Source organism: Bipolaris victoriae, assembly GCF_000527765.1.
Source record: "Bipolaris victoriae FI3 unplaced genomic scaffold scaffold_11, whole genome shotgun sequence".
Taxonomy (NCBI): domain Eukaryota; kingdom Fungi; phylum Ascomycota; class Dothideomycetes; order Pleosporales; family Pleosporaceae; genus Bipolaris; species Bipolaris victoriae.
The window spans coordinates 66,271-83,324 of NW_014575381.1; the positions used below are offsets into that span (position 1 = coordinate 66,271).

General features: G+C 51.2%; 5 protein-coding genes across 5 annotated transcripts; 2 read left to right on the plus strand and 3 right to left on the minus strand.

Annotated features, from left to right (window-relative positions):
- Positions 1–36: 36 nt before the first annotated feature.
- On the plus strand, positions 37–1,757 carry COCVIDRAFT_12737 (hypothetical protein; the record flags this gene model as incomplete). The annotated part of the gene is made up of 3 exons (XM_014704924.1): positions 37–248; positions 299–545; positions 600–1,757. The coding sequence occupies 3 exons, from the start codon at positions 37–39 to the stop codon at positions 1,755–1,757; spliced, it is 1,617 nt and encodes a 538-aa protein (XP_014560410.1).
- A 1,017-nt stretch (positions 1,758–2,774) lies between these two features.
- Positions 2,775–4,302, plus strand: COCVIDRAFT_12738 (hypothetical protein; the record flags this gene model as incomplete). The annotated part of the gene is made up of 4 exons (XM_014704925.1): positions 2,775–2,973; positions 3,080–3,544; positions 3,609–4,000; positions 4,075–4,302. 4 exons carry the CDS (start codon positions 2,775–2,777, stop codon positions 4,300–4,302), a joined length of 1,284 nt encoding a protein of 427 aa, XP_014560411.1.
- Positions 4,303–5,140: 838 nt separating this feature from the next.
- COCVIDRAFT_89146 (hypothetical protein) lies at positions 5,141–7,151 on the minus strand (the record flags this gene model as incomplete). The annotated part of the gene is made up of 3 exons (XM_014704989.1): positions 5,141–6,055; positions 6,106–6,631; positions 6,691–7,151. The coding sequence occupies 3 exons, from the start codon at positions 7,149–7,151 to the stop codon at positions 5,141–5,143; spliced, it is 1,902 nt and encodes a 633-aa protein (XP_014560475.1).
- A 1,586-nt stretch (positions 7,152–8,737) lies between these two features.
- On the minus strand, positions 8,738–10,774 carry COCVIDRAFT_34412 (hypothetical protein; the record flags this gene model as incomplete). Its single annotated transcript, XM_014704990.1, has 2 exons — positions 8,738–8,768; positions 9,099–10,774. 2 exons carry the CDS (start codon positions 10,772–10,774, stop codon positions 8,738–8,740), a joined length of 1,707 nt encoding a protein of 568 aa, XP_014560476.1.
- Positions 10,775–12,606: 1,832 nt separating this feature from the next.
- On the minus strand, positions 12,607–16,671 carry COCVIDRAFT_89028 (hypothetical protein; the record flags this gene model as incomplete). Its single annotated transcript, XM_014704991.1, has 3 exons — positions 12,607–12,853; positions 12,927–13,090; positions 13,144–16,671. 3 exons carry the CDS (start codon positions 16,669–16,671, stop codon positions 12,607–12,609), a joined length of 3,939 nt encoding a protein of 1,312 aa, XP_014560477.1.
- Between the last annotated feature and the right edge of the window lie 383 nt (positions 16,672–17,054).

The window sequence follows — 17,054 nt, forward strand, 5'->3', positions numbered from 1 at the left end:
ACGGTCAAGCAGGACCGACCATGATTGTTTACAGGCATGGCCCAGAGTTCAAGAGCTACACGAGTGACTACCACCATCTCAGGCCATCTTACAGTATCCTCCACCGCACTCAGCCAACATCTTGATACCATCCATCAAGTCTTTGGCGTCAGCAGAGCACCCCATCCATTCATCATGCACTTCGATCTCCTCAGCCTCAAAGCCAGGAAGAGCATTTCCCAGCTCCTATGCAGGAAGAACGATACTGAGTGAGTGTTTCATCCTTCTGATTTCACTCAGATATGCTGATCATCCTGAGGAGCAACTTGTCTGGCGTCGATCGTAACCTGATCGAGAGGGGGACAACTCCAGGTCCCTCACCAGACAAAGCTTCCGTCCGACCAAACGCAAACGATTCGCCGTCGAGCAACGAGAGTCCCTCAAGGCGCAAGGGTCTTGTAGGGTCACTGAAAGAGAACAAATTGCGAAGCATCAACTCTTTACGGAGTCTGCGATCACCAACCAAGGCGAAGCAACCCGAGGTAGAGACTTCGCCTTGCGCTGATGTGGGTACCGCTCGACCACTGGTTTGAGAAATTTACTGATTGTATACTCACTAGAGCCCTCGCACTCCAATGCCCCGCCCAAGGTCGTCTCTTCTCCTCAGTTTCCAAGAGTCACCGGTCGATGAGCCCTTATTTGACTTAAGTCGCACGGACTCGACCGATTTTGGCCATGAGTTTTGCTATTCGTCACCACTGCCTATCCCTTCATCAGAAAATCAGAAGCCGCAATCATTTGACTCGTCCTCTGCTATACCTGATGGCACTATCCCTTCTTCGCCAGCTCCACTCCGGAGGCTCTTAGACCAGGACCAGAATGAAGATTTTCCATCACCAATGTTCGGCCCGGCATTCGACCTGGATTTAACTTGCGTGGACTTATTGGCTCCCCTTCAGGATGATATGCAGGAGTCTCACCAGATCCAAGGCACTTCACGAGAAATGACTGCAATCGTCCAAGCCGCCGCAGAACATCGCCATGTTCCAACCAGAAGTTCTGAAAGCGAACAATCCAATACTGACAACATCACGGAATTGGTCAATGATCGTCGATTCATGCAAGAAGACTCCGCCGTTCACGAACTGACGGAAAAGTTTGATCAGCACTGCCTTAATACGAATGCAGGCACGACAGACCCTTCTAACAATGTGTTGATGATCATCGGCAAGGACTACATGTTGAGAGTCTTTCACAATGGAGATCTCAAACGCCGCATCCGTATCGCGGCATATAACGGCCACGCCTATGCCCCTAACAACGAGTTGGAGATGATTTTTGCCCGTCGTGAGGAAGACTTTGCTGCGGCGGAAAGGATATTGCCTGAACTCGACAGATTCGTTGTGCTGAATGGGGATATGCTTGGAAACACGAACAGGGAACTGGTGCTCGATGAGGCTCTTGCAGAAGGCATACTTCCCGAATGGCTGGATCTCGACCTGGACATGGAGAGTACCGAGCGATTGCATAGCCGTATCAGCAACGCTGGCAAGCGACAGAACCGCGAGAGCACGTGGGGACAGCATGCCGGGCTCTACGACGGAACTGGATATGGAACGGGATCTAGCTCGCGTTCTTCGACGGCGGCCGAGACTGGGATGGACGATACTTGCCGTTATGTTGAGAAAGGCAATCCCGAGGACGATATTGCCGATATACTCCCTGGTGTTTACGAAAAGACCTATCCATGTCGCTCGACACCCGACTCGTCTCGCTAAGTTGACCCCGCGGGCATGGAAAAGAGCATTGCTGGATGAACTGGATACACTTTCGGGTCTGAAAGCATGATGTCGTGTTTTCCGCCACCATGCTCAACATACTCGGTCACCGAGTTATCGCTAAGCAACAGAATTAGGATAAAAGGGAGCATGATGAAAAAAGCATTCGACATCATTAATAGCACGCAGATATTCGGGTCCGCACCTGCGACGTTCCACAGTTATATTAGATAGTATCAATGCAGCCATTACCAAACTGCGCTCTGATTCTGATGCATTACATGTTGGGCTCATTCTCACCCTACAGAAACGGGCATGCGGGGGCTGTTTTGGGTTTCCAAACTCTCTGGTGATGGCACCACCCGCCTTACAGGCTCTTACATCAACAGCAGCACAGAAAGTAAAGCAGCGAGCTTTTCGCACGCAGGCAGCCGAGTCGATCATCCGAGTCTTGCAGCGGATAGTACGACAAGGCGTGCACCAAAGCAGTAAAGGCGCAGCTCCAGAATGCGATCCTTACCGTTGTAATCAGGCCATGTCGGCTCATGACCACTTATACCCGAGTTTGAATGGGTAGAAGTGGGCTTTGACTAACCCCTTGCACCACTCACGACAAAGAGCAACGCGTAGCCGCGGTCCCCTCTTTTTCCACATTGCCTCGTACGATAACATGTGCTGTGTCGCTTCCTCCTACCACTGAGGGCAGACGGAAGGGGGAAACAGGAGCGCATGCTTTCCGTTTAGCATAGTAATCGATGAAGCGTGCGTGTATGGGTGTAAGTGGTCAGACTTGCGCATCGGCGCCGAAAACCGACTACCGGGACACTCTTTTAAAGGTGACCTGTTAGCAAGTGCGTATGGTATGCGATTCATAGTCAGCAGTAAAGAAAAGAGATTCGGCCCTGCTATTCTTTTGGTTTGCTCTGCCCATTTGACCATTTTCTTTGCTTTACTACGTACCCCTCATTTAAACTGCCGATACCCCACGCGGAGAAGCAGCCAGATTAGTAGGTAGCCATGGCTGTCAGCGAACAGCCTCCTATCTCCGACAACACCGACACCGTTATACTGGGCTGCGGCATCATAGGCCTGTGTACTGCCTACTATCTGACCGAGGCCGGTAAAACCAATCCACAAAATGTGCACATTGTCGATTCCAGTGCCGAGTTGTTCCATTGCGCGTCGGGACTCGCGGCGGGGTTCTTGAGTGCTGATTGTATGTACCTGGGGCGGTGTGCTGCATCTTAGAAGTCTCCAACACGCCCACAATTTCTTAATCCACCTCGAGTTCGTATATCTAATTAATAATTTCTCCGTTCTAGGGTTCGCACCATCCGTATCCTCCCTCGGCACTCTGTCCTTCAAACTCCACTCCGACCTCGCACAAGCACACGGCGGCCGCACAGCATGGGGCTATTCCTCTTCAACCGGTATTTCCCTCTCGCAAGACAGCGAATCGGCCATTGCAGGTAGCGGCGAAGATTGGCTAGAAAATGGAACAAGCAGAGCACAAGCAGCGGGTCACAACAAACCGCGGGAAGAGCAGGTCACTCGCCCAGGATGGCTGCGACGCACACAAGAAGGAACCATGGAAGTCATTAGTCGAGATGGAACGACAGCGCAGATAGACCCATTGAGGTTCTGTCAGTGGGTACTGAAAGAGGTCAAGGCAAGGGGCGTAACCATACATCAACCTGCACGAGCAACGGGTGTGATTCAAGACTCCGACGGTGTACTAAGTCGTGTACGGATACAACAAGGCGACGACGCCGAGTCCCAAACCGAGCGTAAGACTCTCCCCACACAAACGTGCACCTACCAATTGCACATATACTAACTATGTAAACCCAGTACCATGCTCCCGCCTCGTAATCGCCTCCGGCGCCTGGTCCCCCCGCGTCTTCACAACCCTCTTCCCCAGCTCCAAATCCCGCATCCCCATCTCCCCACTCGCAGGCCACTCCCTGCTCGTCCGAAACCCATATTTCAACCCCACAGACGCTGACACCGAAGCCTGCCTCGCCATCTTCGCAACCGATACGCTCGGCTTCTCGCCAGAATGGTTTGCGCGACTCGGCGGCGAGCTGTACCTTGGGGGTCTGAATAGTACGACTGTGCCGCTGCCGGATGTCGCGACGGATGTAAGGCCGAGTGAGAAGGCGATTGAGCAGTTGAGGCAGTGTGCGCAGGTTATGATGGTTGCGGTGCCCGAGAAGGAGATGGAGGTTTTGAGGGAGGGTTTGGTATGTTTTATTTTTTTTGCTTTTCCTAATCCTCCCTCTTGCATATGTGATGCTAATCGTTCTGCTATGTATAGTGTTTCCGTCCGGTAACATCGAGCGGTCGACCGATCGTCGCGCGGATACCAGACGAGAAACTGGGGGGCCTCAGGACGAAAGAAGAGGCCAAGGGAGGCGTTTTTATCGCTGCGGGACATGGTGCTTGGGGTATTTCGCATGCTCCTGGTACGGGATTGGTGCTTTCGGAGCTGATGCTTGGACGGCCGACTAGTGCGAAGGTGGAGGCGTTGCAGTTTCCATTGTAAAATTGTCGCTATGTAAAACTCTGTAAGGTTGGGCATTGAGGTGTTTATGAAAAAAGAAAATAGGGTATTATGATATATGATTTGATGTATACAAGAGTTTTCTTCACCCCTGGGGGAATGTGCTTACGGCTATGCAATAGGGTGCTCAAGTAGTAGTGACGAATCAATCAGAATATTCGAGCTTGTGACAGGGATGTTTTGCAAGTTGATGACTTGATCGCGTCAGAGAAAACATGGCAGCTGTGTATGATCCATATCACGTGAAACCTGGAAAAAGATGGATAGTAAAGTAGCATATATCTTCAATGAATCGCTGCCGTCACATACGTCAAAGAGTCCTAACCCATCAATGTCATCTCAGCATCTAATTGAGTTCTTTTGTATAAGATGCATAGTATGGAGGGCCAGTAAATGTTTAGGACTTGAATATTCGAATCTTCAAGCATTTGAATTTAGGGTAAGGGGAACCAAATTCAGTGTATCCAGGTAGAAGAAAATCTCCATTGAAAACTGTCACACGTTTTTTTTTTCTAAAGGGCTGTGGTGTATTTTTGCCAGCACACCGCGGTTTAGAGCTGGAAGAAAGTGGGTTGTACGGCGCTAGGGCGTCTACAATGTTTATTTGGAGCGGCATTAGCAACGAGTGATGTAAAGATTCCAATCGTACGACGATTTGCTGGTGCAAGGCATCTGTGAGCAGGTGGAGAAATAGAGTATGGTAGAGGAACTAGGGACTGGTATATAAATAAATGGTATTGAGTGTGTTAAGAAGCATGGAATGAGAGAAACAATTAGCTAAAAGTGACTATAATACATTCGACATAACGAAACAAACTCCTCAGTATATCCATGCTCCCGGTATCCTGCTTCTTGGTATCTTTTGACCACTTCGTGTGCGTTCTTTGCGAGCTTTGGCAGCCATGCGGCGTTGGAAGTGGACGTTCCGCTTGGCTTCCCATTCTTTGTATCTCTGTGGCCACCAGCCATCGTCGAAATCAAAGAATGGCCATCCCCGGCCATACTTGGCTTCAACTGTCAAGGACTGGTACTCTGAAACAAGCAGATAACCACATGCTTCTTCGTCCAATTCCCACTCAAAGCCAAGCTCCCACTCGCCCGTTTCAAGAGCTCGAAATACAACTCTTCTATCATTATGATGAAGCAAGCTTTTGAGCAAGGCTTCCGAACCAAGATTTGCAATCTGATTACTGACAAACTGCTCCACATTGACTCCTGAGTTTGATAGCCATTCGAGAAAATCGCCCCCTACTTCGAAAGAAGTTTCGCTCCTCGAACAGAGCCTGAAGAGACTTTTGAGCAGAGAACCTCCTCCTAGCTGTAAATGATCAAATACATCTGATTTTACATCAAGACTATCATACTTGGCTAGGAAAGTTTGTGAGGCATACTGCTTTCCACTCATCATTGAACAAAACGCTTCAATGACAATAAGTTGTGTTCTTAAGGCATCTTCGCGGAGGGGAATACCTTTGCTTTGTTGATACAGCCACTGAATCATCTTAGATTCTTTGGGGGCAAAACACCAACCCCTTAGATAAAAGTCGAGATCTACCGATAACTCCGTGTCTTCAAGTACATAACGACATATGGTGATTCTGTCGTGGGTCAGAGAAGGTTCACCCCAGGATAGTGCATATCGCAAAGGAGAATTCCCCCAAATATTGCGGCTTTGTTTTAGGCCGAGCCTTAGAAGCAATAGATAGATATCTGCCCTAGAATAGACTGCAGCAATCTAGATCATTTATCAGGAACGCTTTAAGAAGGTGAGCATGAGGGTCTTACATGAAGCAAAGATTTCCCAGAACAATCGCGCGAGAATGGGTGTATCACCCCGCGATGAAGCAAGTCTTGAAACTCTTGGATTCCACCATTTTCCATGGCAGAATGAATATCGCTTGGAAATTCGTCAACCACCGGAAATGTGCTGAGGCTCGGCAACATTACACCGAATGACCGGCGCTGAATCCACGTCAGTCCGTAACCGAGTACGCTCCAGAACAAAGTTGTCTCATAGTCTTCAGAAACGATGGGTTCATGGTCATATTCGGAGCCTGAACTCCTTTGCTCCAAGTTTCCTGGCATACGTCGAACTATTTTCCGCCGATGTACCCCTAGTCTTCGAAGTGACCAATGGACTGGTACTACTGATAATGAAGCACGCGTAGTTCTCGTGGTCGATAACGAGGCTATATCCTCTTTAGAGGATACAATCGCAGATTCGCTGTCCGGGATGGGAATTTTCATATAGCTTGGACAAATGGCTTCGTTGTTGTTTTGGTTTTTGAGTAATACAGGGCCAAGTTGCATTCTAACATGAACAACCACTCAGTATAATCTTATTAATGATTAACCTTGTTGGAAACTTACAAGATGGCTCCGCAGTTCGCACCGAGGCTGGCATTTAGAAATCCGATTTCTCTCTCGATTCGCTTTTCAAAATCTTTAACATCCTTTGCCTTGAGACTGAACCTCAATCCGGTTTTGAGTTTATTCATACGTGTGCCAGCTTTCGATGTTGTGGGAGTATACTTATCGACCATCGCATGGAATGGCTCAAGTATCTTCTCACAGCTCTTCAGACATTTGAAGATCGTCATTGAGGGCATCGGAAAATTTTCTGCCTGTAATGATGTCTGCTGTTCCGTCAGGGCGCGGACGTCTTCCAACAAGGCTTCAAGACGCTCCAGTAAGTCCACCAAACGTTCCAACTCTTGTTGTGCATCCCTGACATTGCGAATGAAGGTCTTGATGATCACGATGGAGTCAATGAGCTGTATTGATAGGGAGGCAACAGCCATGCCACTAGCAACACAGGAAAGAGCCTCCATGGTCAACGATATCGGTCAGCTTAGCTTACAAGACAGAAATATAGTAATGAAGAGTAAGACGAGAACAACGCATGATTTAGGGCTCAGCTGCTGGAAACATAGGGCACAGTAGTTCAGCCTCGCCCCGGCCTGTGCACGGTATACATGTTGGTGGCGGTGCATGCAGATGCGCTCTCTCTTTTTCTGTATGCAATAGTTGATACAGCTGTATGCGTCGCGAAGCGCTTAAAGGAGGTGATACAACTCGCAATATAATTGTTGCCGATCAAAGGTAGATCAATACCCGGCAGTCCAGCAGCCAAACAAAAGCTTGAAATTGAGCGCCGAAAAGTGAACAGTACTCCTGCATTAGGAAGAAGGTGGTTGACGAAGTAAAAGAACGAGTGTCCACCTTCCTATTAGATCCTAGCCAACAACCCAACCCCCGAAGCGAGTCTCAGCCTTGTCACCAAAGGAAAGAGCACCACCCACCCTCCCGCTCTTTCCCCCACATATGCAAACAGAGAATAAACACCCCAAGTCCACATACAGGCAAAAAAAATCCAAGCAAGCACACAAAGTACCCTGATAATATAGAAAGCACATTTGCATTTCCTCAATCCATACACAACGCATACCTAGTACCTACAAGATATACAAACTCTCAGTTTCGCATCATGGGGCTCCCCCCCCCCCAACCACCTAATTCTCTGCACTGGCATGCAGCAGCAATTCCTCCTCCTGCTGTCCATCAAAACTACACCAAGCCAATGAATTTTTTTAAAAAAAACGCCAATCAAATGCTTAGCCAGAAAGTTGAACAATCCCCAAAACACACAAACACACACACACATCAAAAACACCATAGAGTTTTTTAACTACAAAAATTCCAGACGTTGTTTGTTTTTGGTGTGTTTTCGAGGGCAAAACTATACAAAGTTCATAATCATTTTGCTCTCACCCCACTTTAATACCTTCCCTCTCACACGCTTCTCTCAATCGTTCTTACTTCTCCCTTTGAAAATGCGATTTGCAAAAGGAACATAAAGACGACCAGAAGAAGAAGAGAAAAAAAAGATCAATAATCCACTTTTTGTTGTTGATGATCTGTTGTTGCTCCTATATAAAGAAGGTAGCCCCTCCCGAACCAGGCTAGCACCTGGGGTCTATATAAAATATATAAAGTAAAAAAGGTTTCATTTCAAACATGGACACGGCAAGCTCCGGTCCTCCTGAAAGGGGGTAATCATTGAAGAAGCGAAAAAAAGACAAGCAGTTGTTTGAAAAAAAAACACCAAAAGATGATGATGGATAAAAAGTTGTCGTCATGAGTGGGCAGAAAATAACAGCCACAATGCCTATACACAGGAGAAAATTGAATGGCTAGCAATGCTTCGCAAAGAGACTGGTAAGCAAAGGTCCTCAAGTTGAAGAGAGAGACAGAAGGGAGATGCGGGGAAGGTTGTTTGAATCCGGTTTCTCGATACGATGGTGGAGACACACACTCGTCATCAAAGCCTGCTTTGCTAATGGATGCGAATCATGGCTTGACGTTGAGGGGCAGCAGACAGAAGCGCAATGGCGATGGTGACGAGAGTAGTCAAGAGTCACAGGATGCTGCATGAATTGCCCGAGGACCTGGAAAAAGGTAACCTGTTAGCCGCTTTGCAAAGATAAAAAGACGCCCACAAAGGTTGTGGTGTTGTAATGGAAGCAAGGACTTTGTGAATCTAGGCTCGGACGGACTCACGCATATCTGTTGCGTCATGGTGACGAGGACAACGGAGATAATGCTTGTCTCGGCGCAACAGGCTCTCGGCATCAGCTGCACCAAAACGGGGCCATAAACGTTGCGACGCACGTAGCAGAAGCCGACATGCGAGATGTCCGGAGCCCGGGATACCAGGATTCAGGGAATGTGTGCGCATGCGCAATGCAGGCCGGGTAAAAGAGAGCTAGACAACTTACCAGCGCTGCCCGCGGATCCTACCAATCCACGAGTACACAATCTTGAGGCGCTCGCGGACCCGTTCTGTTTGCAGCAAAATGTACTTTTCCTCTTCCACAATAGGTACGACGGAAGCAAACCAATATGGAAAAATGGCCGGATCCTCTGGTGGCTCGCCGTAAACCTGGATAATTCGCTCGCGGAGCCAAGGTGCGCTAGCTTCCCTCATCTCTCGAACAAAGGCTGTGCAGCTATCGAGCAGTTGTTGTGTGGATAAGGTTTCAATGGCAACTTCCGTGGGGAGCTGAGTCTGCGGGTGATCGCGGAAGAACGCTTCAGCATAGTCACGTGCCATGGTGGTTTCGCGCTGCTCTAGTATCGCTTCCTCGGCAAGAGAAACATCCTCAACACGTTCGATGCGGCTGACATGATATCCATCAAGCATGCCGTGCGCTCTCACCTTGAACCGGCCTACGCCGCGTGTTTCGATGAAGCTACGCCCATCGCGCAAAAGCTCGTAGTTGACAATTTCCAGTAGTGTGCCGTATTCCAGAAAAGCAACCGAACCCAGATCGCCTTGTGGAGCGCGTGTTCGGTTGTACATGACCATACCAAACTGTCTATTGCCCTCGATGACACGTCGCATCATAAGTCGGTAGCGGGGCTCAAAGACGTGAAGAAAGGTGGGCATGGATGGAAGCGACAACGTGCAGATGAACAGTGGAACGTTTAGCACGTTGTCGCCCGCCTGCTCTTCCGCCTTGAGGGCATCTGCACGAGCACCTACCAAGTCTGGGCAAAGTCCATTCAACAGAGAGTTGAGTATGACGTTGCTTGACTGGTTCTGTAACGAGGCAGGGACATGCAGGCCTCGTCGACAAAATGGGCAAATGCTGGAGTGATCCATGACGCGGGCAAGACAACGGCGGCAAAATGTATGACCGCACGACGTTGTTGTAGGGTCCAGCATCAGGTTGTAACAGACGAGGCAGTCTAGCTCCTTGTGGATTACTTCCCTTAGGCGTTCCAATAGCATCAGGTCGAGGTGCTCGTAATCGTCCCCACTTGCCGATAGTGACTGGTAGCGGATCTCGGAAGTGTACCGGAGGTTGCCCAGGTCAGCCATGGTAAATGCAGACGCAAGATGCCCGCCGTGCAGTTCCTGTTGGTGGCCTTGGCGTACAGACGTCTCCTTTTCCTTCTCGTCCATGGATGCATCGTCTTCAGGCTGGAGCAATTCAACGAGAAGTGTCGGAGTGGTTTCCGTGGTTGCGGTATGCTTGGTTATTTCCATCTTGATTAGGTCCATCAATTTGGCCAGAGTGACGTCGACAGAACACTCCGCCGAGGCGTGTTCGGCCCCGCAACCCAGCAATGGACATGCAATGCCCATGAGACGGTCTGGTGTATTGGGATATGATATGTTGGTGCGAGGTTGTGGAGGCGGGAGGCAGCCGCGGCAGATGGTATGACCGCAGGGCAGGGTGACCGGGGTGCTCAGAGGCTTGGAGCATCGTGGACATTGGATCAGACGAACGAGTTGGCGGGCATCGCGGTGGGCGTCTAGGGCTACGGTGTCGGAAGCCTCTGTGGAGCGGGCATTTTGGCACATGAAGGCCGGTGCAGAGAGTTGAGGCTCGAACGAGTGCTCGACGCTATCAAGGATGGAGCACCCTTTTGTCCGTTGGCGATTCATGTAGTAGATGCGCTGTGTTGTGCAATGGCTCCGACAGCCATGTACAGTGGAAAAGCCCTTGTAGTGGGTGGGGAGCGGGCCGGGAGGGGGGTGGGGTGGATGGTAATGGGCGTGTGCAGTGGGCGAAGTTGGCAGCAAGGCTGGTGGTCTCGAGGATAGTAAAATGCTCAAGACAAGCAGCGCGCGTGATGGTGCTGAGCCGGATGACGACTGCGGCGGCAGGTGCAGCGGGGGGTGGCAGTGGTGCTTGTGTTGGTGGTGGAGGAGGAGGAGTCGGGGGAATAAAGGGCCAGTCTTGAATTGGCAGACTGCGGCGGTCAAGTGTTTATTGTTATAATACAAGCACAAGCAGGGCTGCGTGGCGTGGGGGAGGGTGCGAGCAAGAGTCGCGACGCAGCGAGGGAGCGTGAGGGTAGTAGTAGGAGCGGCAAAGGGAAGAGCAGAGGGCCATGTTCAAATGGGGTCGAGTTGCACTGGTCATCCATGCTGCGACGGATAGTTTGCAAAAAGATCGGCGATGTTGCTCGCGCGCCGGGCTCGTATCAGGTCGAGAGAGGCTGGCGGCCGATTTCTGTGTCAGCTCTGGGGTTCTCGGATCGAGAGACAGGCCGTCATCGGGCGCAGGGCTAGGCCAATCCGGGGCCCGCTTGGTATAAAAATTGCACGGTCCAACTGCAGAATGCATCAAACGAAGACGACTGACGACTTGCTTGTTTTGCACGCCACCTGCACCCCGACTCGTGTAAGTAGAGTATCCCGACCGACCGCAGCAAACCACCGTGCCGCGGCTCATTTGCCCTCCCGTGGCCCTGTGTCCGGGAAGATGGAATAGTAGCATGTCGGGCTATATTGGCCTGTCCTGTCCTGTCCTGTCCTGTTTGTCAGCAGCCACCAAGCAATTCCAAGTCCAGCTCCAGCCAGCTCAACTTCCAGCAGCACCAGCACTGCCATGTCATGTCCATCTCGGCCGCGCGACCCGCGCTGAACAGACATGAATGGAGGCATTGCCGGAGCACATTGGCCTATCCACTCTTGGGGCCGCATAAGTTTTGTCGACAATGTCTACAAGCAGCGACGACGGGCTTGCAAGCGTCATGGACGTCGAGTCTAGCAAGACACCAGCCAATCAACATCTGCGCCCGCTGGCACTGCCAAACGTCAAGCCCATGCCTTTCCATGTGCCACACGCCCGCCAAGCATGCGCTTGCAGACGCCTGGCCGCCGCAAAGGACCCTGTACATCCCCCAAAGGGTCCGATAGTCGTGACGACTTGCATTCACCATAAACGGCGGGGCAGCTGCACCCCTCTTACACCCATACTACACACTAACTCCTTTTGCGCCAAGTCGCGCCCAAACCACACCCCCCGTCCCCTCAGCTATCCCTCCTGCTATACCTAGTAGCATATCCATACACACATGTACTACACATACATATTAACCCCTCCCACATCACTCGCTCATTTCGTCTTGCGTAGTCCTGCCCGTGGCAAACCTGCTTGCATTTACTCATTCAACTCACTCGCTCAACCTGACTGTGCCTGACTATAGCGCCGCCCCCTCTCCCCCCCCCATCAACCCGTGCCCCTCGCCAGAAATAACCGAAAACAGCACCAGCCTAGTGCGCTTGCTTCTCCTTGGCAGCCTCCGTAGACATAGCGCATCGGCAAACTCCATGGCTGTATGTAAAACAAAAGCACCTGATCCATGCTTCTCGCTCGGCTCTACAAACACCACTATCGTACATCGACATCCCTGTACATACATACACAACGCTCCTCAACGCCCAAGTCCCATCCCTCGGCCTCGGTTTCCTGTCAACGCTACCATGCTCTACAATGCCCTAGTTGCGCCATTCACACCCCCAAGACTCGCTTCCGTGCTCTCTTCGGACTGGCTGCTTGCCTCGTCTTCAGGCTCGTCTTCCTCTTCCAGCACAATCTGCTCCAGCACCCGCTTATCAAACAGATCTAGTATGAACCGGCACGCTGGAAGCCGAAAATGATGTGCTTCTAGTACTTGCATCACCTTGTGGAAAATGGCCGGCTTGCTGAAGCCTGGTGCCTTTCTAGCCTTGATACTAAATGCCCACGCGTTAGCTCCTCTGCACTCACTCATCGTACGTTTTTGTTGCACAACAGCAAGTCACTTACGCTTGCAGGTCGCTGGCTGCCTTCTTGGCAAGCACAGTGTTGCCCAAGTCCGTCACGAGTTTGAGAATGCGCGCGTTGACCGGGTCCTCATCTGTGACTGCAACCTTGATCTCCGCTTTGGGGTTCCAGCTCATCTCTTCTGCCTGTGCCACCCAGGGTCCCATCTGCAGAACCATTAGTGCATTTTCTTCCGAGAAAAAGAAACTCCGTTACTGACCGTGAAGAGTTTGTTGAAGTCCAGGGGCAGACAAAAGCCTAGCGCTTCTCCTGAATCATTGACTACGCCATCCCAACCATGTTCCAGCAGAATCTCCTGCCCGTGAAGACTCCTTGATATCAGCCCTAGCACATAGAAGGCTGTCCCTCGGAGCGACATGACCTCCGACTGCTCGGCAATCTGCACAATCCACTTGACCACGTCCGAGTTCTCCAAGAATGGCGCCCCCAGCTCCATGGACCCGACGTTGCCAACCGCCCATAGGCAGCCTTTGACCTTGAGGATAATCTCGGGGTCATCGTTTTCTGATGCAAAGTCTCGAATCGTCGCCGCGAATTCATCAAAGTGTCCTTTTTGTTTGAGGAGCTTGCATCCCTCCTTGGTTCTCGTTAGCTCGCGATAGAAGTGCGGCGGCACAAGACCATAGTCGGTCGGCTCAGGCGCCTCATCGTATGTTTGTTGAACCGATGGCTTCTCGGGTATGTCCGCAAGCGCGCGGGCCATGGACGCTTCGATGAGGGCCACATAGGTGTCATTTCTCCCCAAAAACCAGTCGTCCATCTCTCTCGTGATGTAATCCAATCCGTCCAGATAGTGGTAGCCTACCGAAGTTGACAGGAATCGGAGTAGCAGCGGTGCCCCAATCTCCCCCAAATGGTCCAGCGCTGGACGGCACTTGACCACAAACTCCAACGACTCCTTCTGATTGCAAGCCTCCTCGAGGATCTTGATCGCAACCTCGCACACTTCTACGTCCGGGTCGTAAAGCTGCGTCACCAGCAGTCTGATGGCCCATTCGGCTACACCGGCAGAACTGCTGACTCCCATGGGTTTGGTCGCGTACTTGCGTAGCAATCGAGTGGCAAAGATGCGTATCTCCTTAGAACACGACGTCATTGCTTTCGAGATGATGATGCGTAGATGGCCGTCCAGTGTGTAGTCCAAGTTGCTCAGAAGCGTCCGGATCAGATCGTCCCGGTCGTTGAGCTCGATGATGTGGTAGAACATATTGATGACTCTCCATCGTTCCAGAATTTGGATACCCCGGAGGTCTTTCGTCAGAGCCCCAAGCAGCGCAAAGTAACCGCCAGTAAGCGTTTCATTCATCCGATCCGTCTGGAAAATGGGTGATTCAGATGTCAGGCCACTCATCCGATCAAAGTGCGATAGGCATTCTGCGAGTTGGCGGATAAATTTACTCTCCGCCAAGTATTTGACGCCTTCAGGGTTTTGTAGCAGGCTCTGCATTAGAGCACAGCCTGCTCGAACATACCGCTGGTTTGGCTTAGTGTTCTTAACCTCAGAAAATCGATATTTGAACGGACGATAGAATCCCAGGACGCGGTGGATGAATTTGGTAACTTTGATGGCTTCATCCAACCTTTTGGGATTCAACAACGGCCCCTCGATGATGTTGAGAATCAAGTCCCATCTCCATTTTTGGAACGTCACTGTGTTCAGCACCTGGGTTTCGACCATCAGGTTCCGAAATTGGCCCTCGTCAACTTGCATGGCAGCTTGCAGCTTCGCTGCTTGATCAGACTGTCTATTTGCCGATGCATCATCAGAAGTCGAGATGCTTTTGGTGTTGTACAAGGATGTTGGGTCCGACCGGTAGAGTGTTCTGTTGATACTGTCCACCTGATAAATGGTGCCAATTGCAACAAAACGGCTTTCGGATTGAAACTTTGCTGCAGAGTGCAAGAGCTGTGGAAGCACCTGGAGCTGGGCACTCCATGATGGTGGCAATAGTTCATTTGCCATCTTCAGAACCTCGCCGATGAGTAAGGTTGTTTTGCGCTTCAACGGCAGTGTAAGGGGCTCTGCTTCAGCCTGCAGCAAAGCTGGCATCAAGCCGGCGTGCAGAAATGCCGCCAGAATCACAGAGACGTAGTGATCCAGCAAGCTCCACTTAGTGGTATCATCTTCAGTGCTACTGGAAGCTGTCGTGTCTTTGATTTGCTGATTTTTGAGGTTCGTAACACGTCCATATGTAGTCAGTCGACGTCCAGCAAGAAACGAAGAAGACCATGAAGGGGGTTTGATCCTAAGAAGATCGAATAGTAATTCTAGAATAACACTCCGAACGTGAGGAGTCGGTATTTGCAATGACCAAAGTAAAGATCGGAGTGGAAGAAAGTCGTTCATCGAAAGAGTGAGTAGCCCGCCCCAACTTCGGAGCAAGGACGCAATGACCTTGGCATTGACTTTAAGTTTTTCTTCGTGAAGATGTCCGTGAATCGTGCTTGCGTCAGTAAACAATGCAAACGGAGCTTCGAGTTCTCGTCCGGATCGCAGGAATCGACGTCTTCTGGGCGTGTCAAGAAGGTAAAGGAATGAGGTACCAACACTCTCTGCGGCGAGGTAGCTTCCTTCTCCCAAAGCATCTGCCAAAGCGCCCATGCCCCCAGCTGAGACTAGAAGAGATGGTTTTCGGACAAGGATTTCAGCCAGAGTCAGTGTTGCAATGTTCCTGAGGCGGTCTTCTGCATGCTCGGCCACAGCCACAATGATGCGAACTACGGCACGTGCAATCTCTTCAACACCTCCCTTGACATCTAGAAAAGCTCGAACAAACTTCAGTGCTTGTTCACGCTCAACGCTAGCCTTGCTCTCCTTGACCAATGATAGAATGACCAAGTGATCTGTATGAAGGGCCCGTATAATTCGGAGCGACTTGCGGTCGGTGAAGGAGTAGCGCATGACACGATACGCTGCTGCGACTACTTCACGGCTGTCGCTGAGTAGCATCGTCTGCATTCGTAGTCCGAACACCGACCAGGCTAGGTCGTACTTGAGTGTGGGATGTCGCTTGAAGAGAAGGACGAGAGAGTTTGCTCTCTCTACGTAATATTCCGGTTGCATGCCCTGGACTTCCAGAGCCTGAAGTATCTCGGCGAGGACAAAAGTTGGTGACTCGGTCTCCTCATCCCCGTCCTCTTCTTTCTGGGCCACATGGCGTGATGGTGAGCGCGATAGGTTGCGACGGAAAAGATACGAGAGCCTGCTTTGGGGGTCGGCTGGTGGAGATTTGACCTCCTTGGCTCTCTGCTTCTCCGCAGCCAAGCCAGACTGGAGCTGGGCCAGTTTTCTATTTGATATGTTTAGTTGTTCCTCGACTTGCAGCCGTTGGTTCTTGACTTCTTTTGCATTCTTTGCATTGAGTGCCTCCAACAGGTTCTCTGAGCCAATCTTGATCTTAGTCTCCTTCTCGATTTGGTCCTGCAGCTCAGCCTGTCGCTGCTCGGACGTGGTTCCGTCGTGGTCGGCAATGGTGATTGCGTGCATGTCGAAGTCGGGGCGGACCCTGCCGTCCTGGGCTGTCGATGGCCTGGTCAGAGCCGTGTTGAAGCTGCCGGGCCCCGTGTTTGCAGTCGCATACGAGGCATATGAGGCCTGACCACCCCGCGAGCTGGCCATACCAGCAGCCGACATGGAACGGCCATCTCTACTCGTCGTGGGCGCAAGGAGCGAGGTTTGATCGGCAGCGTCGGCCTGGGTATTGAGTGAACGGGCGGATGGCGTCATGAGCGCGCCTTAACCGTGACCTGGCCAACCGCATCGCACATGTGTCTGGCGGCGGTGCCCTTGTCTTGCCTCATGAGCATTCGCGGGCAGAGGTGAAAGTGTGCCCGTCGCGGTACCAGACCGGAAGCGGAAGTGTGGCTTAGCCGCGACGTGGGAGGGAGTAGCCGTGGCCGTGGCAGAGGCTGGCGAGAGTGGGGCGCGTGTATATGGCGGGTGAGGGTGAATGAGGTGGGAAAACAGCGCCGTCCATAGCCATCGCGACCTGTTGCGGGCGGTGGACGTGCACGGACTGGGCTGCCCCTGCTACTCCACTACTACATACTTCAAGACACACACTTGCTTGCATTGTATATTGTATACATACAGTATTTCCATGTATGTAC